General features: G+C 32.3%; 1 protein-coding gene across 2 annotated transcripts in view; it reads left to right on the top strand.

Moving 5' to 3' along the window:
- Nucleotides 1-27465, top strand: part of LOC145249764 (axin-1-like) — a 251355-nt gene that overhangs the window by 127314 nt on the left and 96576 nt on the right. For both annotated transcript variants that reach the window (XM_080111685.1, XM_080111686.1), the window contains exon 2: nucleotides 4577-5608. In XM_080111685.1, coding sequence (XP_079967811.1) covers nucleotides 4593-5608 — 1016 coding nt within the window. In that variant the 5' untranslated portion in view covers nucleotides 4577-4592. The remainder of the gene's footprint in view (nucleotides 1-4576; nucleotides 5609-27465) is intronic.

The following is a 27465-nucleotide window of genomic DNA, read 5'->3' as shown; positions in this document are numbered from 1 at the left end:
ATATATTTTTTTTTTTTTTATATTTATTTGCGTGTGTGTTGAGTTTTTTTTTTTTTTTTTTTTCTTGCCGGGACATTGACATTAAAAGATTTGCATATTATTTGTAAAAACGAGCATTCATTAATTAACTATTCATATTCTGTGGTTTCTCATTAGATTCGTTTCATTTAACTTGTGTTACTCGAGTATAATTTAGGATGGAAACGTTCTAGCATACGGACACGTTTCTGTCTCTTTCTCTCTCTCTCCTACTTTCTTTCTTTCTCTCTCATATATAACCATATCTGTCTGTGCGAAGCGTCTCTATGAAACTGCACTCTGAATATTTGATCTAGACTTGAAACTTGATATATAGGGTATTTGGACCTCCGGAACACTTTCAATTTCAATCGTTTTTTAGCATGTAAAAATAGCTAAGCAACATAACATTTAAAATGTTACACAACTAGTTTGCGCATTTTTGTTTACGGAAGTGCGCTCTTTTGCATATTGTGTTTACCAGTGAGCGATCAAATGAAATCTTATGTGTGTGTGCATATACGTGCGAGGTTGTCGGTCTTCATTTTCCGATTTTTATTTTTTCCCTACGTTGTCCATAACCCTCTCGTAATTGTTGATCTTCTGTTTAACTTATAACAAATATATACATGCATGGAAACACAATGAACACTTGCTGAGGTTTCAAAGTTTTTATTAAGAGTTTGTTTACAGGGACAGGTAGTCTCTAACTACCTGCTAGGTGCCTTAAATAAATTTCCAAACTTTTTTCGTATGAGCACTTTTATTGCATGAAACTTTGAAATAGTCTCTTCTGACTGCAATTCACTTGTACTGTTTCAACAACTTCTAAAAGGCCTCACGGAAGTCCTCCTGTGTAAGCGTGTCAATGACCCTCATCACAGCATCTTTCCTCTTTTCAATTGTCTCATAACGACAGCTTCTAAGGTTTTATTTGAGCTTAGGGAATAACCAATAGTCATAGGGAGCAAGGTCTGGTGTATAGGAAGGGTGAGGAACTGTCTTGGTGTCCATCTTGGTGAAATAGTCTGTGACGAAGATGGAGATGTGTACTGATGCATTCGTGTAAATCTTCCGCATCTTCAGTTCCTCGTGAATAATTGTGTGTACAGTTCCCACACTGACATCAAACTGTGCACTTATTGTCTCCATAGACACATGACGGTCTTATACATGGCCAATCAACTCTGGTGTTCTGACTTCGTTACTCCTCCCACACCTCATCATCCCTCATAGACTCCCGCCTTCCTTGAATCTCTTATGCCACTCAAAAATTGGTGCTCGATTCATGCAGGATGATCCAAAAGCAGTCTGAAGCATTCCATACGTTTCTGTGGCATTTTTTCCAAGTTTAAAACAGAATTTTTTTGCATACCGTTTTTTTAAAATGTCCTCACGTGCAGATTGCATTTTTGAAATTCACCGGCTGTGACAATCAGGCTTTAGTAGGGTGTATTCCGATTCCTGCTGTAGCTGTTCATTTGAACCTGAAATCATAAATATTGATCAGTCATCTCATGAGTTGTATAGCAATAACATACTGAATTTTCAAGAATCTATGACAATTTTAAATGCCTGTACAAAAAGTCTGGAAACTTTACTGAGATAAAATTGATTTTTTTTTTTTTTTTTTTTTTTTTTTTTTTTTTTTTCTTCTTCTCGCTCTTCTACTTGGGAATCGAGACACGGACGGGCAAATTCTCATGATATTTGCTTAGATTCTCTCTTCATTGTCAAATGTCGGGTTGCCCATCTCGCTTCTGATTTTTTAAAAATCCCTTTGTTTCTTGCCTCGAAAGCATGATGTCATTAGTTACTTGTCGACACCTTTATTTCTAGCATGTTTGATCTTAGGAGCTAAACTTTGACCCCCCCCCCAACTCCCTGCCCATTTTAATCACGTAACCTGCAGCTGGTATATTTCTGTCTGCCACTAGGTCATCCTGACATTTACTAATGTGACCCTTGCCAAAATTCATACTAGTTAACTAAATTATTTACTGGCATAAGGTTTACATATACAACACAAATGACTAGCATCAATTTAATGTGCTGTATGAATCATGAGGTTTCGAAACGATTAATTGTATACAATCGATTGAACAAAAGTCACTATTTACCACATAAATGCTGGTAGTGTAGATTGTCGGTTTATACTTCATACTTCATCCCAACATTAGTAGACAGTTTAAAAACAAAATCATTCATCCATTTCATCTGTCCTAACTTTAAAGTCTCACATCTGCATGTTTTCGGCTTTGGTTTTTCCCTCTTTACTTTCTATAATTTTTCTTCTATTGTCCCACTAGTCAGCTTTTTTTTTTTACTATGGTCACTGCTTATCAAGGCTTGGAGGCCACTCAAGGATTAGGGTTAATAGGTATCGGTGAGTCAACATTGTGATAATCAGTGATGGTGGAAATTGAATAGGGGTTAATTGATTTTAGAGGATGACTATTTGAAAATGACCATGTTAGCTGAGAAGCAGCTCCATGGTATCGTGTTCTACAGCTGAGTTGTTTGGGATAAAGTCTCATGCCTTTTTCATTTAGTTTTAAGGAATAGATGGAGGGTAAAGAAGAATTAATGCAACATGTGGTCACAAGTGCAGCCTAGCGAAAAAGAGGGAGCATTACCAATGGCTATGATTGGAAATGTGCGAATGTAAAGTGTCGATGGTGGACAACAATCTGGACTGGGACTTTGCTAAATCTCTGCAAAAAAAATAAATAAAAAAAAACAACCTAACCCGGGTTTGTATTACTAGTACACATAGATTCGAAAAAGTTGTCAAAAAAAAAAACAAATATATAACAAATAGATGTTATCAAAGGCAAGATAAGTTACTTTTCTACCAAACTGGATACATTTTTTGTGTTTTTATTCAATGTAACATGTTTATTCAGCTCGAAAAACATGCAGTGTTTATTGATGTATTGGAAAATTCAAAATGGCGCCCGACTCTCTCTTTAACATGGTAAGTTTGGGAAAAGGTGTTATAAATAATAAACTAGACAAAATACTATTAAAAAAACCATCGAATATATGTCAACTTATGTCACGGTAACATATATTGAGCGAATTTCTAACAGTATTTTTTTTAGTTTATTATTTATAACACCTTTTCCCAAACTTACCGTGTTAAAGAGAGAGTCGGGCGCCATTTTGAATTTTCCAATACATGGGTAAACACTGTATGCTTTTTGAGCTGAATAAACATGTTACATTGAATAAAAACACGAAAATTATATCCAGTTTTGTAGAAAAGTAACTTATCTTGCTTTTGATAACATTTATTTGTTATATATTTGTTTTTTGACAACTTTTTCGAATCTGTGTGTACAGTAATAAAAACCCCCTAACCCATTTACTTTTACCTTTTTACCAAAAAATATTTGAAAAAATGTACAAAAGAAAGACCATAGCCATAAGCCGAATACCCCTAAAAAGAATAAAAAAAGAAAGTTTCTTCCACATTTCCTTCATAAAATTTTTTTTAATACTTGAAAACAAAAAGATTTTTCCAATTTTTCTTCTTTAAAAAAAATTATCACATTTTTAAACAAACAAACTTGTTTAAAAAAAAATGTTCCTTTTAACCTTTTCTTCAAAACACTTGCTTAAAATTATTTCTTTGACAAAAAAAAGCACTTTCTTCAGTTTTTTTTTTTTTTTTTTTTTTTTAAATAGATTGATCGTTTTTTTTTGACATGTCAAAAACTGATATTATTTTTGCACCAACCTAATAAAAATTAAGGTAGTTTTGTCTTTTATTATTTTTTAAAAAATTTTTTCTTTGTTTCTACATTTTATATTTTGTTATTTTCTTTTATGTAGCGTTATTTCATCGGCGACGCTCTGCATAGTCTGGCTGTTGACATCATACTCTGCAAACGCTGAGTTATGTCTGGTTCCAAGGATGCACTAGTATCAAAAAAAAAAAAAACTTTGTTTATAATATTTTTCTGTGATATAACACCTTTTTCAAGGATAGTCTGTATAGGAGAAAGGCCAAAAACAAACAAACAAACAAACGGACTCTATTCTTGAAGCTGTTACATCACCAAAATTTTTGATTATAAACAAATATTTTTTTAAATTTTAAAAAAATCTTTTTTTTAATTTTTTTAATTAAATTACAGATTTCATTCAAATTTAAACAATGCTTACATAGAAAAAAAAAAATCTTTAAAAAATTGAAATACTTATTTTTTATTGCTTAATTTATTTGATGAATATCAGAAGAAAACCTATTAACTCATTAGGAGTTTTCACATGGCTTATCAGTGATTGCTCACTGACGATAAGCAGTGGTGTTCCCTGGAGTTTGAGTGACAAATCTCTCTAGATTTCCAATATACTACACCTCTTCAGATAACAACTGCAAATCATTTTTGTGTGTTATTGCAACAGCTGCGTACCATTGATTTCTCGCTGGCAATGAAGTTTTTCTTCTATCTAAAATTTTTTTCCCCACTACTTTTGCTTATAAATATTTTGTACACCTTTGTTCTCCATCTGTGCACATTCTAATTAGTTCTGTTTCTTTCTTTTCCAGCCGACTGGATGCATAAATGAGGCACACTATGAACAAGAAAGCTTTAAAGTCCTTAAGCTCGAGTGAGAACTTTGAAAATTTACCGCGTCCCCCAGTTCCAGGCGAAGAGAATGAAGCAGTCCGGTCGTCAACTTGTACGAGTTGCAAGACCCCAAGTCCATGTTGCAACGCTACGTGTACGTCGTATCCATGTAAAGATAATGCATGTCTCTCATCTATTGCTCCGGCCGGCAGTCGGACAACATCATTGGCCGTGGGGCCATCGACTCACTCGTTGCCGCCGGTCCACGTAGGCAGTCACCGTTCGCACCAACGGCTGAATGAGGCTACTCAAAGTGGTCGGTCCAACAGCAAGGAGATGGACGGACCTGAGGAGGGTGTGGTTAATACGCCACCTTACACGGACGCGGACGCTACGACGCCACCGTACCTCAAGTGGGCTGAAAACTTGGACTATCTTTTAGTTGATAGTGATGGGGTGAGCCTTTTTCAGACGTTTTTGACGCTGGAGCATGGAGCTGCGACAACGTTAGAGTTCTGGTTTGCATGCCAGGGCTTAAAGAATCGAGCGCGCTCAGCTGAGGAGATTCCTCACCTCATCAAAGTAATCCACAAGAAATTTCTCCGCGGGGATTCCATACCGTTCATCAGCATGGAAACTAAGAAGGAGCTCGCCGAGCGCCTCAAGAAACCAGTAACGTTGGATCAGTCTGTCTTTGACAGTGCGCAGGAGGAAGTCTTGAACTATATTCGGAATAATACCTACCCTTTATTTTTAAAGTCCGATTTGTACGTCCAGTACGTGCAGCAAGGGGGGAAGAGTCCGAAGGGAAGTAGTAATTCGTCCAGTGGTTCAAACAGTGTGCGCCCCGTGTCCGTGCCACTTCCCACCTTGCCTGAAGATCAGGAACTGAACACAAACACGGTTTCGCAATCCCATTCTGTGATTCCAGGACCCTTAGTGAAACCGCCCAATAGTTGTAGATATGCTTCTCATCCAGAGTCTTCATGGCGAACGGAAACAATAACTGGGTAAGTCATCTGAGGGTTACACATCTGATGAAAATACCCCCCCCCTCCCCTTTCTTTTTCTTTCATTTAAAAATTTTTTGTGCTTGTGTAGATTAGTGATTTAAGTTAACGCAATTCAAGTGAAAACATTACTAGTGATTGGACGATTCCAATATTTTTTCCTGATTCCACTCCAATTACTGATTCTTTACAAATCTCTAAATATTGAACTATGGAGACATCGTTTTTCCCTGATTACCTTAAAAACGCGTGTTAAATTTCCAGATATTTTCTCAAACGTTTAAGATACATTTGTGAGGGATGATCTGTAGATTTTAGTTTTATTGCAAGTTAAAAACCAACAAATATTTATTATTTTTAACATTACTACCAACAAATATTTATTATTTTTAACATTACTACCAACAAATATTTATTATTTTTAACATTACTACCAACAAATATTTATTATTTTTAACATTACTACCAACAAATATTTATTATTTTTAACATTACTACCAACAAATATTTATTATTTTTAACGTTACTACCAACAAATACTTATTATTTTTAACATTACTACCAACAAATATTTATTATTTTTAACATTACTACCAACAAATATTTATTATTTTTAACATTACTACCAACAAATATTTATTATTTTTAACATTACTACCAACAAATATTTATTATTTTTAACATTACTACCAACAAATATTTATTATTTTTAACATTACTACCAACAAATATTTATTATTTTTAACATTACTACCAACAAATACTTATTATTTTTAACATTACTACCAACAAATATTTATTATTTTTAACATTACTACCAACAAATATTTATTATTTTTAACATTACTACCAACAAATATTTATTATTTTTAACATTACTACCAACAAATATTTATTATTTTTAACATTACTACCAACAAATATTTATTATTTTTAACGTTACTACCAACAAATATTTATTATTTTTAACATTACTACCAACAAATATTTATTATTTTTAACATTACTACCAACAAATATTTATTATTTTTAACATTACTACCAACAAATATTTATTATTTTTAACGTTACTACCAACAAATATTTATTATTTTTAACATTACTACCAACAAATATTTATTATTTTTAACATTACTACCAACAAATATTTATTATTTTTAACATTACTACCAACAAATATTTATTATTTTTAACATTACTACCAACAAATATTTATTATTTTTAACGTTACTACCAACAAATATTTATTATTTTTAACATTACTACCAACAAATATTTATTATTTTTAACATTACTACCAACAAATATTTATTATTTTTAACATTACTACCAACAAATATTTATTATTTTTAACATTACTACCAACAAATATTTATTATTTTTAACATTACTACCAACAAATATTTATTATTTTTAACATTACTACCAACAAATACTTATTATTTTTAACATTACTACCAACAAATATTTATTATTTTTAACATTACTACCAACAAATATTTATTATTTTTAACATTACTACCAACAAATATTTATTATTTTTAACATTACTACCAACAAATATTTATTATTTTTAACATTACTACCAACAAATATTTATTATTTTTAACATTACTACCAACAAATATTTATTATTTTTAACGTTACTACCAACAAATACTTATTATTTTTAACATTACTACCAACAAATATTTATTATTTTTAACATTACTACCAACAAATATTTATTATTTTTAACATTACTACCAACAAATATTTATTATTTTTAACATTACTACCAACAAATATTTATTATTTTTAACATTACTACCAACAAATATTTATTATTTTTAACATTACTACCAACAAATATTTATTATTTTTAACATTACTACCAACAAATATTTATTATTTTTAACATTACTACCAACAAATATTTATTATTTTTAACATTACTACCAACAAATATTTATTATTTTTAACATTACTACCAACAAATATTTATTATTTTTAACGTTACTACCAACAAATACTTATTATTTTTAACATTACTACCAACAAATATTTATTATTTTTAACATTACTACCAACAAATATTTATTATTTTTAACATTACTACCAACAAATATTTATTATTTTTAACATTACTACCAACAAATATTTATTATTTTTAACATTACTACCAACAAATATTTATTATTTTTAACATTACTACCAACAAATATTTATTATTTTTAACATTACTACCAACAAATATTTATTATTTTTAACATTACTACCAACAAATATTTATTATTTTTAACATTACTACCAACAAATATTTATTATTTTTAACATTACTACCAACAAATATTTATTATTTTTAACGTTACTACCAACAAATATTTATTATTTTTAACATTACTACCAACAAATATTTATTATTTTTAGCATTACTACCAACAAATATTTATTATTTTTAGCATTACTACCAACAAATATTTATTATTTTTAACATTACTACCAACAAATATTTATTATTTTTAACATTACTACCAACAAATATTTATTATTTTTAACATTACTACCAACAAATATTTATTATTTTTAACATTACTACCAACAAATATTTATTATTTTTAACGTTACTACCAACAAATATTTATTATTTTTAACGTTACTACCAACAAATATTTATTATTTTTAACGTTACTACCAACAAATATTTATTATTTTTAACATTACTACCAACAAATATTTATTATTTTTAACATTACTACCAACAAATATTTATTATTTTTAACATTACTACCAACAAATATTTTTTATTTTTAACATTACTACCAACAAATATTTTTTATTTTTAACATTACTACCAACAAATATTTATTATTTTTAACATTACTACCAACAAATATTTTTTATTTTTAACATTACTACCAACAAATATTTATTATTTTTAGCATTACTACCAACAAATATTTATTATTTTTAACATTACTACCAACAAATATTTATTATTTTTAACGTTACTACCAACAAATATTTATTATTTTTAACGTTACTACCAACAAATATTTATTATTTTTAACGTTACTACCAACAAATATTTATTATTTTTAACGTTACTACCAACAAATATTTATTATTTTTAACATTACTACCAACAAATATTTATTATTTTTAACATTACTACCAACAAATATTTATCTTTAACGTTACTACCAACAAATATTTATTATTTTTAACATTACTACCAACAAATACTTATTATTTTTAACATTACTACCAACAAATATTTATTATTTTTAACATTACTACCAACAAATATTTATTATTTTTAACATTACTACCAACAAATATTTATTATTTTTAACATTACTACCAACAAATATTTATTATTTTTAACATTACTAACAACAAATATTTATTATTTTTAACATTACTACCAACAAATACTTATTATTTTTAACATTACTACCAACAAATACTTATTATTTTTAACATTACTACCAACAAATATTTATTATTTTTAACATTACTACCAACAAATATTTATTATTTTTAGCATTACTACCAACAAATATTTATTATTTTTAACATTACTACCAACAAATACTTATTATTTTTAACATTACTACCAACAAATATTTATTATTTTTAACATTACTACCAACAAATATTTATTATTTTTAGCATTACTACCAACAAATATTTATTATTTTTAACATTACTACCAACAAATATTTTTTTTATTTTTAACATTACTACCAACAGTGGAAGATTTTTTCTTAAACAAAATCACATAAAAAAGACAAATCGTTTTTGGCATCAGAAAATAAGCACAAAATTTTTTTTTTCAGATTCTAATATTCCAAATAGTTACGATTTTAATTCTCTGATTCATATTGTCCCAACACTATTTATGTGTTGTGCAAAAATTAGTATAAATTCCAAAGTTAACAAAAAACTGATCCCATAGAAAATGTGCTAGATGATTTTTTATCAAAAAAAAAAAAAAATCCACAATTCCGTTCTGACATTTTGTGTTTAAAAATAACAAAATTACAATTGGTCAAAATGATCCAAATTATGAAACGCTTATCTTGTGGCGATTGTATTTGTTTCACTGACAATCTTCCAAGGCTCACTATTGAATGAAAAATATCTTTTCAACTTTTTTTTTTTTTTTTAATAAAACAAAGTTAAATTATTTAAACAATAAAATACAATACTCTGTTTTTTAACGAAGGTTTAAAAAATATCTGAAGAAATTAGAATGTTTATACGTTCAAGTATCAACATAAAATTTGTTGTATATTTAGAATTACACTTGTTAAAAAACACAGAAAAAACTTTATGATGTACATACTCGTCACAGAACGAAGATGTCATATTCTAAAAATCATGTGGGTTTGGCTAGTAAACGAAAATATTTAGTTGTCAAAGGTCAACTAAAGATAAATTTGTCCGTAGAGCCGTGTCTCCTTGGTCTCTCAGCATAGAACTCAGCATTAAAACATACGATAAAACTATAAATCAAGAAATTATATTTTTACTTTTAAATATTTTTATACTGAATGATATTTTTTTTTTTTTTTTTTTTTTTTTTTTTTTAATTATTAATTTTGACTGGACACATAAGTATGTCATGTTTTCCCCTGAAATGCATTTGTTTAAAACATCACTAATCTGCACAAGCACCAAGTTTTTTTAAACAAAAAAAACAAAAACAAAAAAAAAACGCTCTTAATTGTTGTCCATTTGGTTATAAGCCGCATGCAAAAGATAACTTCAGGATTTTAATGTTTGGATAATGATTACCAGTCAGAGTAAGTATTACAGATATGACATCTTTTTATATATAAAGGGCAGTTGTCTTTTTTTTTTTTTTTTTTTTTTTTTTTTTTATGTCTGTCTAAAAGTCGAAAACTACAAAACAAGCCCCCACAAAGTTGGTACATTCTTGATTAGCATAGCGCTTGATGAATAATTAAACTTTAGAAAAAAAAATTCTGTGTGGGTCTACTTGACCAGATTTTGTCAGGGGAGGGTGTACTAATTTGAAGAGAAATGTCAATAAATTCTACAAGAAATTTGTTGTATGAAGGAGAGGTGTGGTTGGGTGCGTGTCCAGCTAAAGAGGAATAGGCTGGGCGGAGTAGAAAGAGAGGATTAAAATCGAGGGGGAAACAGAAAATAGAGGTAGAAACATAGAAGTTTTAATGTAAATATGTTACAAGTAGCCCTGCTTCTAATATATAAAGGTAAGTTGTCTGTTATGTCGAGCTAAAAGTAAAAAAAACAAAAAACTACAAAACAAACACCCACAAAGTTGGTATATTTTTGATTGGTGTTGCTAAGGATAATTAGTATCTAAAATTAAAAAATATGCAATCTTTGGCAATAACTCTGACATGTTTTCATCAAGGGGCTCGATTTTTTTTTTTTTTTTTTTTTTTTTTTTTTTTTTTTTTATATTTCTGATGTCATTTAATATATGATGAAGAGGTGAAGGTTTATTTTTTATTTATTTATTTTTTTCAGTCGCTTAAAACAAAAGAGGGAATGGTTGGTGGGAGGTGAAGAAAAACAAAAGGGAAAGAGAAGTAGAAAGTTTTAATATGAAGATGCTATACACACACTTTAAACAAAAAAAACAAAAAAAATCACTTCACAGTGCAGAGGTGTAATGGATATACACGAAGCAACTCACGATATGACAGAAAGTCACATACATCTGTCAAAGGGATATCAGGTCTTTAGCAGAGAAGCCAATAGACGGGGGGGGGGTGAGAAATTCAAATCCACAATGAATAAATGTTGGCGTAACCAATGAAACTAGCTCATTATTTAGGGTTTTAAAGTAATTTAAAATACTTTTTTAATCTCACATGTTCGTTTTTTTATGAGCTATCTGATGAACAATGTGGCAGCAGGTTTGTTTCCTGTGAAAAAGATTAGGCCGCCATCTTGTTTGCAAAACCGTTTGTAAAAACTGAATATTTGAAAATAAAAAATATTTCAAACACAAAAGAATTAGCCAGATACAAAATTAACTTTTATTCGTTAAATTTACATTCATAGGTCTCCCAACGAATGATGGGTTGAATCTAGTAATTCACTCCGTTCGTTAGCACTTTTCTCAATAACCACGCTTTGGAATTTTTAAAAATTTTGCACAAAAATTAGTCATGGTAAAAGTAAATTTTTCACTTGTGGGGGGGACCCTCACATGCTCGGCTTATTTAATTTTTTCCCCTTAGTTGTTTGTTGGCTTTTCCGCTAAATTCCCGGCATATTTAATCGAAATTTTGATGGAAATTAAATGTTAAGTTGAATTCTGTCTAAAAAGCTTAGTTAAAAAAACTAAAACAAAATAGAAAAATCTTTTCAAACCCTTTGTCAGAAGAGTTCAATCCTCAGTGCAGGCGACACTCAAAATACAATTGCAAATTACTTCAGACTTCTACCTGTGCATGGCTGGTGAAACGAGCTAGCTATGTCCATGGATTAAATAAAAGGTTCCGTTCGAAATTCCAGACAGATTCCCAAGTTTGACAGAAAGATTCCAGAGTTCAACAACATACATTTGAAGATGGGAGGTTACATCCACCGAAACGTTCTGCAAATAACATTCCAGATGAGAACAGTAGTCCGAATAATCCAAATAATCAATCTTCATCTCAAAAATTTAGAAAGGCTTTTCAAATCTTTTGTCATTTAATTTAAAATCGGTCAAACCCCCCTGGAGAGATTTGATGCTGCATTGGTTGTTAAATGTTAACAAAGCCTAGGATTATTTAAATATATTTACTCTTTGGATGTGATTATTGCTATTATTAACTTAATTTTGATTATTCAACTGTTGGCAGTTTAATAATTCGGTTAATCTCCCATAATTTTGTAAGTGTCTGATCCCTTGGCGAGTTAGGATTGCAATGAACCGCCTCAGTATTTCAGCCTGGTGACCATGTCAATACTGTTCAGCCGCCACCACTATCATCACAGCAACTATTGCTACTATTATTGCATCTTGATCAGTGGATGCGATAACACATCTGATAACGTCCCAGCTCATAAACTTAAATGTTTTTTTATTTTTATTTTACTTTTGAGAAATTCATGACATGATGGACATCTTCATCTTGACGGCTGCTAAAAGAATTCCATAACAAATTGAAAGATTTTTTTATATCGGCAAGAAAGAATATTTTTCAGATCCATTATACGACTTGGTTAGTGTTGTCGAACAGATTGACAAAAATTTTTATTCCAAACCAAGCTCGTAATGCATTTCTCACCCCCCCACCTCAAACAAGGCATATTGCCATTCTGAATATAAGGGGCTACTATATGGGACACTGGCTAATGGGGAGTTGTGCAGCAAGATGTCTGTTCATCTTAAATTTAAACTCCTGCAGGTTAGTACAGTTATATTAGGATAATTTAACATTTGTTAAAAATTGTGTATGTCCGCGAAAGGCTTTTTGCATCGGAATTCTTACATCGATTAGATTCAGCAAGAAGTTTTAGTATACTTTTCAGATTTGCAAATGGACATCGCCGTTTTTTTTTTTTTTTTTTTTTTTTTTTTTTTTTTATATATATATATCAAGTTAAACAAAATTCCCACTGTAGCATTGTCTTGGGTGTTTGTTTGGCTTTTTCGTATAAAGCGAAACTGTTAGAAAAAGTGGCAAATCATTTTATCATACGTTCGATTGACTATGCTTAAATTCGATGCACACAGCTTCTGCTTGCGCGATGACATCAGCTAATGCGCTACGTTTTTTTTTGTTTTTTCACTTTTTTTTTTCCTTCGCGTTACAGGTTCTAGCCTACTACCACTTTTTTTAATACCTCTCTCCAACCTGTTGTTCTCTTCCCCCCCTCCCTACACGCACACACACTGAGTTGCTTTTTATTCGCACCTTTACTACACCACAACACACTCGGGCAATGCTGGATACCCCTGCTAGTAGAAATGATTTTTGTTTTCTTCCGGAAAAAAAAAGAGCTTTGCAAAAAAAACTTTCCATGTAATTTGATCAATTTGTAATAAAAGCCTGAATACTTCTGTACAATCACTAAAATCGTGACTACCGATGGACTTTGTTGCACTGGGCTGACAGAAAAGGATCTTTGGCGATATACATGCAATGATGTGCATGGATCTGGATGTTTCTTAAGGACAATTCTTTGATTGTCGATACCAAAGACTTGAGCAGGGTCCTAGAAAGTTTAAATCTAATTGGACCCCCCCCCCTCTGTGCCTCGTCGTATGTCGTATGCATGATGGATGCATCTAAACTAAACATTGGTTACGAATGGTGATGCAGCAAACTCATTTGATAAAAATTTCAATATCCTTTTTTATCCTTTTCGTTTTCTCCTTATTTTCTCATTTTTCCCCCTTTTCTCCTTTTTCCTTTCCCCCTTTTCCTCCCCCTCTTCTCCTTTCCCCTTTATCTTCCTCTTCTTTCCTCCTGTTTCCCCCTTTTCTTACCCCTTCTCCTCTCCCTTTTTCCTTTCCCCTTTGCTTCCCCCCTACTCTCTTTTCCCCCTACTCTTTCTACCCTACTCTCCTCCCCCACTCTCTTCCCCATCTCTTTCCATTTCCTCTTTCATTTTTCTTTTATTTTTTTATCATACAAAGCTAATGTAGTAATAGTGATGTATTAGTAAGATTGTACACCTACAAACAAAATAGGTGTAAGATTCATGGCATTCATTTGAGAATTGTCAGCAAGAATATGTGATGTAGCGGATAAAGTATTTGGTGAAAATACTATTCCAGATGAGAAAAGTAGTTTTTTTTTTTTTTTGTACCTAATTGGCTTTACGTTTCCATTTTCTCTGGTTACAGGGACCGGTGACTACTGCACATACTGCATTCATGAAGAAAATCCAATATCAAACGAATTAGTCTAACAAACAAATAAAGAAAAATCAACAAATTGCGATGATTGATTTTGTTTGTACTTAAAAATCTCTCGAGTAAACAAAATGCAGGAATTGCAGTAACGTAATCTTACTCGACTAATTGTGCGAGGAAGATTAATCATCTTGTTAGAAGTTTCATAATTTTTTTTTTTTTCTCCATCGTCTGAAATTGTAAATTACTGCTAGCTTACATCTGCTCTATCGTTATTTTCATGTCAGGTGTTCGCCTGAGCTTCAATCTAGCCCCAATCCCTCTCCACCTATAATAGATTCACAACAAATACTCTGCGAGATACAACTGTCAATAATTTCCTTGATCTTTATCAGTGTTCAAAATTAAATGAAAATTCCATGATGAAAGTTTTTTTTTCCACAACCTGTCTGTCTGTAGAACACAATACCGCTGGGCTGCTTCCCAGCTGACTATAAGTGTTTTCAAATCTAATGTAAATAAGTTCTTGTTGAGGTGTCGTCTTAAATAATCAAACCCTATCCAAGTTCCAAAGTTCCACAATCACCATTAATCATGGTGTTGTCAGTCTATTAACCCTTATCCCCGATTGGTCTTTTCCTAGAACTGTCCTGACTAAATAGTCATTTTCAAGTCCAAGGTAAACAAATTCTTGTTGAGCCATCCCCTAAAAATATCAAATTCTACTCAATTTTCACCACTACCAATCCTTTCACTGTTGTCTCTCTGACCACTTTACACTCAGTAACCCTTATCTTTGATTGGACCTTTATAAGTTAACTCCCTAGTAAACAAGTGAAGCATGCATGGTCCTCCACGAGTGCACAGTGATGCATTTGGCCCTCCCCCTCCATTTAGCCCAAAAGTCCCCAGGGGACGTCAAATCCTGGTGAAAATGAACAATCTGTACCTTAACATATGTACATTAGGGCAGGTCGATTTTGGAACCCCGATGAGGCAATGGTGATGATAGTTGGGGTTTGACATAGAAAAGACGTACACAAAATATTTTTCTCAAAATCGTTCTTTGCTTGAGGAAATGACTTTAAAACTGGAAAAATTGAAGTAATTAAAAGTTTTTCGTTGAATTGTCAAGAACGTCCCGTCATAAAAACAATCCGTACTGTTAAGAAAATAGAATCATTATTTAGAATAATTTTTAAACTACATTTTTAAATAAAATGAGTGAGGATAATGCATTAATAAAATATCAAGTGTAAAGGCAAAATTATGTTTTTTAAATAATAACGACCAAAGTTCGCTTTTTCATTTCAGGAACTTTTTTGGGGTGGAAACATTTTAGATTTTACCGTCGCAAAACATGCTCGTTATTGATATTGAAAATTAACGTTTGTTTATTATTTAATTTGCAAACATTACGATTTAGGCTTAATTATTTCGAAAAGAAAAACGATAAAGACTTGTTTAAAATATATATTATATTTCAATTGCCTGCAGTGAATTTAAACATTTATTTTATCTTTTTTAATTTGTTTTTCTATTAGGTTGACACAAAAACTGTCATTTTTTGACGTTCAAATGAATGTAAAAAGCATTATTTTTGCACCAACCTAATATTTCATATCAAATTCTATTTGAAATGTTTATTAAAATATGGTAATACTCCAGTTTTATATTAAAACAACAAAAATTTAGTCTATACAATTTTATTCTACACATTCTTTACGAAACATAACCCCCATAATTTTCAAGTTTTTCTACTTAATAAAAGTACTTTGCAGAAAATTAGTGTCAAATTTTAATTTCTTTTATTTTTAAGGAGTAATTGTTTTTAAGCAGTGTTTTTCTTCTAAAATTATAGTTTTAAAATCAGATAACCCACAAAGATTAATACAAGTAAATAAGGAAACTCCTTTAAAGCTTTTTCGTTATGTGTGTATCTACGTTATTGTGCTAAAATAACTTTGTTATTTAAAAAGCCATTCTTAATATGGGAAGGAGGTTGTATTGTAACTATTCTGTACTTTCACCTAACAATTTAATAAACAAAAATTTCATAAAAATTAAATTTAAGTTGAAAATACTATTAAAAATAGCATAGTAACATAGATGCACGAGAACTGGTTTTTCAAACTCTAAACACTAAACATTCGCTTAAAATGGCACAGCTACAGCAAGAATGAATCTCTTTATGGATAAATTCATGTTATCGAAGGAGGAGCTAAAATCTGCTAAAAATATCTAAACTAAACACTATTATGCCTCTGATTTGGTTTGATCCTCTCTCTTCAATACATCTAATTCAACTCTACAAAGTTTCTTATAACTAGCATTTATTTTTTTACGTATGAAACTGGAAGATCGCCTAATGCAGTTTCCTTCAGTTATAATCCATTTATTTATTTTACTTTTCAGATTAGAATGTCAGTAAAAACACGATGTTCAGTTTTAACCCGTGGTTCACAAAATTTTTTTGGTCCACCTTGTCATTTGGATGAAACAGCACCCCCAACTTCACAAGTCATCCAGTTTAGTTATTTCCTCAAACAGTTATCCCCACTTAAAAAATAGTGAGATTTCTAAGTTAATTGCCAAGGAAATAATTAATATTCGGCAAGCAGTCAATCCACAATTGCCCTTGTTAAGGGAACGTTACCTAGGACAGAGTGTCAATATATTTTGCTATAAGAGGGCCAAACAGATTGACAGGAAATCTCTTGCAGCAATCAAAGTGCAAAGAATGAAGGAACAGCTCGACAGATTATTTGATATATTTTCTTGTAGCTGTAAACTTTCTGTCTTGAGATGTGATGAATTTGCAGTAAAGTGCAAGACAAAAAATTGTCAAACAAGGCACATAATCTGCACTTGTCCTCCTAACATGGAGGTAAAATTAATTCTATAGATTCACCTGCAATTATGTTCCTTTTTTTTGTGAAAAATAAAATACATTGGTATTATGTAATCTGGCTCTATTATTAAACATGCAATTTTTCCAATTTTCAGGTTCCACTAGAAGAACTGCCATTTACAGCAATTTTTAAATTAATTGATGGAACAAGAAAAAGCCTAACAACATTTACTGGTCCTTTGCAGAAACTTTGTATCAATAATTATCAAGATTTGACTCAAGTAGAATTCTAAAAAATTAGTGTCCCTCCTAATCGTCATTATCTGACAGCAGAAGAAACAAATAATTTAAGTGTGAAGACCAGAGGCTACTTTTTGAGTATGCTGTTGGCATTTCTTGTGGAGAAGTTAACTTAGAAAATTGGGCCCTTGAATCAAGGAAGATGGCTAACATAAGCCACAAGATTAATGTGTTTATGGATTAGAGTTGTCTATCCTCAAACATTATGATGAATTAAACATTTTAGTCAAATTTATCATCCAAGTGTATGCAGTTTGTTGGTTTGAGATCAAAACCGACAATATTTTTTTTTAACCAACAACAGTATATTTTAATATGATTCAGAGAACAAAACAGTTAACTAAAATCCAAATTACTATTTTAAACTGTTCAAAATATAGTGCTTTTGCACTACTTCCGGAAAATATAATATCGATGATAAACTCAGATGAATTGGATGTGAGAGAAGAGGGCATTCAAACGATTTTATCCATTAGGTAAATAAATATTTATCCATTAAATTTTATTATTTTTCTTAATTTACCCAAACAATAGTTAGTTTTATCCATATTACATTGCAAAAATATTAAAAAATAAGTGTTTTAAATAATTTTTTTTTTTTCCAGAAATAGTGAAAACTCAAAAAAAAAAAAAATGAAAAGATTACTGTTAACAATTTTGTAGCCACACACTGGTCAAATTTGATTGATTTTTCTCAAAAAGTTGTATATGGGCATAAAAGCAAAACCTAGACACATTACAAAGTCGTTGTGCCAGCAAATTAGACCTTGATTTTCCTCGAAAGGAAATTATACAGAACAATTTAGTTCTATTATAACAGTTTGTTATTGCATCTAATAAAAAATTAAAATACATGGTTCTGTAACTTGTATCAAGTTGTTATATTGTGTAATACATCTCCACATATCTTTTTGAATTGTGAAATTTAAAAGACTTAGTTGCTAATTAGCTTTTTTTACAATTTTTGTTTAATCAATGCAGTAAAAGTTGGGATATTTTGCTTGGTGTGATTCATAATTAAAATTATAATTCATGTATATATTTTTCTTTCAATGTATTTCATATAAATATATCAATATTAATTGAATATTTTATAAAAATAGTGAAATTTCAAAGTCAGTGTTGTAAAAAATGCTACGAAAATGAAGGATTTTTCAGCGTTTTTCTACACGATTTTTAAAATTGAATGCTCAATTTTCTGTTCAAGATGGGAATCTAATTTTTGGTATATGTTCTTATCACATCAAATTCCAACTATCATCATCAGTGTCATGTTGATTTTCTGAAAAAAGTTGCAAATCGACCTGCCCTAATGTACATTTGAGTTCTGCACCATGCAAAAAAAAAGAAATGACTAAGTCCCCCTCCCCATTTAGCTCCAAAAGTCCCCAAGGCCTTAACATATTTAAATTTGAGTTCAGCACCATGCAAAACTGCTAAATAGACATACACAGAAAATTTTGGACAATAGTCCCAAAAATGGAGTGTTTTTATTAGCCCTAAAAGAGTTATTGCAAAATATAGACAAGCAAAATTATATAGAAATCAGTTCCAACTTTTCAGAAAGTTTTATAAAAATCCAAGGCATCAATTTTTTTTTTATAAGCACAAAAGTGTCAATTTTAACCCAAAAGACACCCCCAGGAGGACAACCAGAGTTTCCCCAGAAAATCTGGTACTTTTTACTCGTATCTAGTTTAATGTTTGTGCAAAATTTCAAAAAATTCCAAGGCGTAGTTATTGAGAAAAGTGCGGACAAACAGACAAGGGTGAATTTACAGGTTGGGGAACCAAAAAAAAAAATTACATAATCATGTGTGCTCAGGGTAGCACAAACTCTGAATCAACGGGCATAGTTTATTGTGGAAAAAACTTCAGGTATATGGAGCTGTGATTCTTATCTTCATGTAGGCCTGCAAAACCGTATATGCCAGACATGCCAAGAAACTGAATCATTTCCACATGACCTACCTCTGTAGATTGTTGAAAATCCAGTGGCAAGACAAGATACCAGACACATAGGTTTTAGCTCGGGTGAAACCTCCCATCAATACACACCATGATGCAGCAGTGTCATATCTGCTGCGTGTCCTCTTCTTCATGTCGGATTCAAGACTCCCAAAACAGTTCTTTTATGGTAAGCTATCCAAAGGAAAAAGAACCGTAGGAGGGCAATGGAAATGGTTCAAGGACAGTCTGAAGTTCTCCCTCAAACAGTTTGGTTTGTATTCCAATTCGTGGGAAAACCTAACCCTAAACAAATGTTCCTGGCATACCGCAAGCCACAAGAGCCACAATTACTGGATCTTGCATGTCATTTTCACAATGTTTCGGTTGATGTAACCTACGACCTTCTTTAGGTGTCAAAATCAGGGAATGTTTCTGTCAAACTCGGAAACTGAGATGGAATTTCGAATGGAACCACGGAATCATGGGGGTAGCATGCTCTTGTTCTATCAGCCATGACTGGATAGAGTTCCTAAGTAATTTGCAATTGTATTTTTCAGTCATTCACACTGTGAATTGAACCTTCAACCTTCAGGAGAACATCACGTCTACAAATAATTTTTCCAAGTACTCTAACCACTGCACCACAGGTCCTTGAAGAAGGTTGGAGGTTACATCGACCGAAATGAGAACAGTAGTCCAATGAATCCAAATAATACGAATAACGTACATCAAATCTGTTGCCAAGGCCGCTGAAAAAATGGTGGGATCCTTCTATCGATCCAGTAGATATCATTGCTGATGCAATGCTCTGTCTTTATAAGAGCCAGGTATGTCCAAGGATGGAGTACTGTTGCCACATCTGGGCAGGAGCTTCTAGAAATGACTTGTCCTGCCTTGATAGAGTTCAAAATAGACTTTGTAGTCTTGTAGGAGATGTCCTTTTCTCTTCTCTGCAACCTCTTTCTCGCAGAAGAGATGTTGCAAATTTGTCTCTGCTTTATCGTTATTTTCATGGCAAGTGCTCAACTGAGCTTCAATCTATGGTCCCCCCTCGCCAAACTTTCACAAGAAACACTCGTCTAGCTGAAAACTATCAGTAATTCCCCCCCCCACACTCTTTATCTGATATAGATTCTATGAACAAAGCTTCTCTCTTAGAAGTGCACGCCTGTGGAATTGTCTTCCGTTTTCTTGCTTTTCAGCTGACTACAATCTGATTGTCTTCAAGTCCAACGTAAACAAGTTTTTGATGAGCTGTTCCACTTAAGTTAACAAATTTACCGAATTTCCATTACTAACGTGTCCAAGTGACTAATGTACACTTTTAACCCTTATCCTCGAGTGGTCTCTGGGCCTTGATAAATGGAGATGCCGATGTAAAAAAAAAAAAAAAAACGAAAAAAGAACAATCCTCATCTAAAAAAGAGGAAACGTACAAAAAAATATAGTGGCCAGCATCTTTGTTCTAAAATCATCCCACATGCAGGAGATATTTCAGAGTTTGAATTGGAGTGATGAGTCATATTCAAACCAACAGAACAACTACATGATCTTGACAAATGATGGATGAAGTTCATCAGTTTATTTGCGCTCTTTCTTTTTTTCAAAGGACTCACCACTTATCAAAGCCCAGAGGCCACTTGAGGATAAGGGTTAATGAGTGTACAGTAGTCAATGGGAAAATGTTATAGTAATCGTTAGTCAAAATTTGGTAAATTGGATTACTTAAGGGGACACCTCATCAAGAATTTGTTCACATTGGACTTGAAGACGATCATATTGTAGTCTGTTCGGTTTTCCTGCTTTCCAACTGAGTTCCAGAGGTGTGCAGTTCTAAGAAAGAAGCTTAGGTTTAGCCACAGATAAAGAGTGGGGGAAATTATTAATAGTGGTTTCAGCTAGATGAGTGTTTTTCATGAAAGTCAGCCCTAGGTGTGGGGGGGGGGTAGCTTGGAGTTCAGATGAGCACTTGCCTTGAAAATAACGATAAAGCAGATACAGGCTCACAATGTTTTTCTGTGAGAAAGAGGTTGCAGGGAAGAGAAAAGGACATCGCCCCCACTTAGCTATGAAGTCTATTTTGAACTCTGTCAAGGCAGGATAAGCTGCTTCTAGTAGCTTCTGCCTAGATGTGGCAACAGTACTCCATCCTTGGACATACTTTGCTCTTATATAGGTAGAGAATTGCATCAGCAGTGAGATATCTACTGGAGCGGTAAATGATCTCACCATTTTTCCAGCAACCTTGGCAACGGATTCGATTTATTGAATCATAGATCAGGAATAAAGGTCAGACTCAGAAGCTTGTCAAAACATAGAGCCTCCCCAATACGAGAGCTATTCATTTCAATTGATGCCAGACAGGGATCAGAACATTGATGATGTAAAGATAGAAGCTTTGTTTTAGATACATTAAAATTAACCAGCCACCTCTTTCCCCATTGCACCGCATGATCAAGATCAGAGGAGAGAGAATCAGAGAGAACTTGATCGTTTATGGCCTTTGAATGTTGCCATAGATGGTAGCATCATCAGCATAAATGTCTACGAATGATCTTAGGATGTGATTTGGGAGATTATTGATGTAGATCAGGAAGAGAGTTGGGCCTAGTATCGACCCTTGAGGGACTCCAGCATTAATAATGTGAGCTTCTGATTTCTGCCCATCAACCTCTTTGGTTTTGCTGTATTCCAAGACCAGAATTCATCTGGTATAGTAGAGTATTCAGTTTTTTGTTACTTGTGGTCGCATCGCTAACGGGAAGTACATTATTCCTTACATAAGCCAATGTCGAGTCATTCTACAGAGATCTTATTTGGCCTTCGAATTCTATTATTTTGAATTTTTGTAAGGGTTAAAATCCTCATATCATGTCTTGACAAACGCCATGTACAGAGATGGAAGGCACCCAAGTTAATGTTTTGTAGTTTATGAAATTTTAAATGAAACTGGAAGTAGCAAATGTTTAATTTAAGGCTAGTCAATCGAAAAGAGGGAATGACTTTGGAAAATTTTGTCGAAAAAAGTGGCCCTCTCATAGAAAAGTGCCCAGTTGAGGGTGAAGGAATTAATGTTTTTAGCCAATTTTTCAATATTTGTTGTTCGAAGAATCGAACCTCAAAACTATGCTGATCTTGTAAAAATCCATTGTCTCTGTCAAAAGTTTTAGACAGACATACATACATTTAAACATACGGCGATTTCACTTTAACCCCCCCCCCCCCCCGGAACGGGTCAATGCCGTATCCCGGGGTAATACTTTATTTCATTTCAGTTTTCTTTCTTTTCTTCTCTTTTTTCTTGTATTTGTTTATTTTTTTATCTTCCTTTTCTTATTTTTTATTCCCCCTCCCCCTCCGCTTCCTTTTTCTTTTTCCTTTTTCTTTTTCTTCTTTCTCATCTTTTTTGTTTTCTTAAATTTCTGTTTTCACGTCCCTTCTCTACTCCACTCCCCTTTTTTTCCTCACTCTCCTTCTCTAAACAAACTACAGAAATCCAAACAACGAATGACTTTCAAAAGGCCACTTAGTCCAAACAAACACCGACTGCCCCCCCCCCCCCACTCCATATGGGGTGGTGGTGATGGTGTTTCAATCCAATTTACATTGATAGCAGATCAGACGATGGAAGCATTAAGTCGTAAAGTGACACAAAAAAAAAAGCTGCACCAAAAGGCGCAACTTTGTCTATTCTTGATGCAACACTGGGTGCAGTGCATGGACATGAGCGTTTAATGGTGAGATGAAGGCAATAAAATGAGAGGCTGACAACGATGATGATGCAGACTAGGCTTTTCAATGGCATCTTCTTGTTTACCAAACTTCAAACGGGATTTTCAAAAGAAAAATGAAAAAGGAATCCAAAGTTGAATTCACTGATTCGTGTTGAAATTCAATTCGCCAAAAGAGAAAGCTTCACTAACCAAAATGGATGGGACGGTGTGTTTTCACAACACTTGCTATGATAAGAGAACTAAACCGTATTAAAATGTAAGAAAATCTTTTTACTTACATCCTGTTGGAATACTAAAACACTATTCCATGTGTGTGTGGTTTGTAGGAAAGAACCCCAGCAAAGTGTTTAATCATAAAGAAAATATCAATATAAGAATGTAACATTTCAACAGGGTTATAAACAGACTGAAGTGACCAGAGACTAGTCTTCTTTTTCTTTGGAGTTGAAGCCAATGGTACTAATGTTTTTTAATCTATATATATTTTTTAAATATTTTTTTTTATCCATACAGTGTTTCATGCTTCTGCAATCATCGGTGTAGGAAGTGATAATTACTACTGGTTAGAAGATATAAACCCTATTAACAAAGCCACTCTTGACTTTGTGGGATAGTGTCTTTCCTCCAGATCACTGGTAATTAACACATAAATGAAAGGAAATGAAATATTTATGAATTTTATATTGGCAGACGTTTGCAATAAACAGGTATGAAAGTATTCGATGATATATATATATATATAGAGAGAGAGAGAGAGAAATAAAAAGGAACAAACCGTATTTTGTGTTCATCAACGTTTCGTCTTTATTTCGAGACTTCCTCTGGATGAATGAGATTAAGAAACAAAAAAAACCAGTACAAAATATTTGAAAATGTTTCACGTGCACAGTGTGATGCAGTTCTATTTCAGAAAAACGGGAAAAAGACGTTGGAAATTCAATTCTTTTTTCCGTTTTTCTGAAATAGAACTGCATCACACTGTGCACGTGAAACATTTTCAAATATTTTGTACTGGTATTTTTTGTTTCTTAATCTCATTCATCCAGAGGAAGTCTCGAAATAAAGACGAAACGTTGATGAACACATAATACGGTTTGTTCCTTTTTATTTCTCTATTTTGTCGGAATACTATTTCCATTATTTTCATTATTTATATATATATATATATATATATATATATATATATATATATGCGTGTGTGTTAGTTTATAAGAAAGCTGTTACAAATGTAAAATACTAGGATGTTGAAGTGACGTATGAATAAAACTACCGAACGCAGGTTATATTTATATTATACATCTTCTTATATCTATTTTTCAAAATCTTTTAAATATAAATCCATAAATATGCACCTGCTGCTTCATAACTGGGATGGTAACTGTCTTTTGATAATTCTGAAAGCTACCTCTCTTCTCCAAAAAGACCAAATATGCCATAAAAACGGGACAAGGAATATGAAATCCGTCAATTCAACAACCCAGTATTCTACATTAACAGCTTTCTTCAGCACTTAAGTATTTTTTTTAGCAACAATGCTTCAACCAAACTACCTTTCCTTTTTAGATATAGTAGAACCCCGGATAATGGTGGCCCCCTGATATGGTTCTTTCAGGTTACAATGTGGAATACAATGTTTTTCTGACCCCTGATTAGATATTTGCCCCGCCTTACTGTGTTGTAATGTAATTTGATTATATACTCTACTGTATTTTGTTACTAATTTTTAATATGTACTGTATAAAATTTTGCTTAGATTCTGCCATACGGCAATTTCACCTTAAGATCCCAACCCCGGAATGGATTAATGCCATGTCCCGGGGTTCTACTACATTTTTTTTTTTTTTTTTTTTTTTTTTTTTTTTTTTAGACGCTCATACATCGAAATTGATGAAAGAATCCATCATTATTTATATATTAGCTGGGCACCCAGCTTTGGCCATACAATCCGCTTAAACATATTTTAATTTATGCAGACTACGTATGTATTATTATAGAATCAATCCTCGATTGCAAAAATATTTTTAAAAAATAATTTCGTTCATCAAGTTTAGTCTGTTTACAATATCATGTCAGTTAATATTTGGGCTCGACAATCTTAAAAATAGTCTTTTTTTTTTTTATAGATAAGAACTTTTACAGGGGGAATGTATTCCGTTACATCGGCCAAGGTAACACTGGCGTAACATATAGATAAAAAATGAATTTTTACAGGAGAATAAGAGAAAACTATTTTTAGGATTGGAATTTTTTTTATACTTATCCGATGATTTTCTCCACAAAACCTATCTAAGAACACTGCCAGAAATATAAATTATTTCTTGTGTGAAATTTGCAAAAGATAGGCTCAGCCGTTTCGGAACCTTTGAGGAAGGAACTCAAACACACACAATATGACTTTTACATAATAGTGTGTATGTATATATATATATATATATATATATATATATATTATATATATGAAATAAAATGGAGGTGGAAGGACCTGGATACTCAACGTTTCGCCCGATTTATGCGGGCTTCTTCAAGAGGGATGGTCATTAAAATGTATATATATGTATATATGACATCTAATTTACATAAGGAAAACACGTTGCTCTCCCCCATCATTATATATAGCCCCAATCCTCCGACTCTCTCGTCAATGACCATCCCTCTTGAAGAAGCCCGCATAAATCGGGCGAAATGTGTAGTATCCAGGTCCTTCCACCTCCATTTTATTTCATATCGTCGGATTTAATCCAGCTCAACAATCATATATGTATATATATATATGTGTGTGTCTGTGTTTTTGGGAGAATATGTTCATTCAATTAAATTTCTGCCTTTATTTATACCAATCCTTTAATTTATGAAGCTCGATGTAACTACGGAGCATAGAAAAATAAATGACAAAAAGTCTATATCCAAGTTTCAAGAAGTTGTTCATCTTACCATTTATCTATTTTTTTCTTCAGTATGTTAAAATGTTTAATTCCTGAAAAAAAAAAAAAAAATTGTCGATGACAAAGAAATGATGGATTGACTTTACTTTATATATTAGGTTAGGCAAAAACAATTTTTTTCACTTATTCTAAACAAGTAAATATTCTTTCCCCCTTTTTCCATGTCTCTGACCCATTCCACATCTCACATGTTGTACCATTTTCTCTGGTCGTTGTCTCTGGCCCATTCCATAACTCTGCCCCTTTTCTTTGACCCCCCCCCTTTTTTTATCATTTCCATGTACCTGACTTTATCCTATATCTGCTATCCAATCATGTGGCCTACCCTAACTCTCAGCTATTTTCTTTATCTAGACCTGTAGACATAAATCTGTTAAAAAAGAAATGTTTCACAAACTATTCACTTACAAAACACCAATCATGCACAACAACCAACAAATACAATATTAAAAGGAACATCTTTTACTAAAATGACTGGCATAAAAAAAAATAGCAATCAGGGTTGTGACATAACCCTAATCCATCCACTCTCTCTCCACTCTATATTTCTTGCCCTTTTAACCCCTCCTTCCATAAGCTAGCACACCGGCTCCAGACTCCATTCTTTGGTTCTGCCTCTCCTTCTAAAAGTTGCCCTTCTCAGATTGTCCCCTTCCTGTTATCATAAGTAAACCCTGTTTTTCTATTTAAAAAGTTAATTGTCTCTTGTAATGAGAAGCTACAATAGAGCTTAAGATGGGGGGATAAAAGGGATTAATCCATTTTTGAATTGACTTGCATCACAAACAGCCGAGGGGGAGAGGGGGCGTGCCTATTGATTAAACGGTAAAAGTCGGGTGAGTGGTGGAGGGGTATGATCGTAGAGGCTTTTTAAGAGACCCATTTCATAGAAACCATCCTCTTCACGAGTTGTCTTTTAAAAATATTGTTTCTTCTTCATCTTTGGAGATCAATCAGAGGCGGCAGCAGCCGTAATCAAGCTTTAGATGCCAGCCTCCCAGCCAGACACAACAACAACAATTACCTAAACATGACTGGAAAGGAGGCGGTGTGGATATGGGGAAGAGGTATTACTTTGCATCTCTTTGGGAGTGGGGGGAAATTAGTTGCTAAGGACTTTTCTCTTTATTTGCCTCCCTATAATCATATATAAACTCTCCTTTTGTGTAGATATTTTGTTGTCAAAGGTCAAGGTCGAAAAGAAAAAGCTGAACAGTTAGATTCTCTCTTGTGGTGCAAACATC

The sequence above is a fragment of the Euprymna scolopes genome, chromosome 28 (assembly GCF_053919585.1).
Source record: "Euprymna scolopes isolate OS-2025 chromosome 28, ASM5391958v1, whole genome shotgun sequence".
Classification (NCBI taxonomy): Eukaryota; Metazoa; Mollusca; class Cephalopoda; order Sepiida; family Sepiolidae; genus Euprymna; species Euprymna scolopes.
Note: the sequence above shows the minus strand (reverse complement) of the source record. Positions and strands in the feature narration are given on the sequence as shown.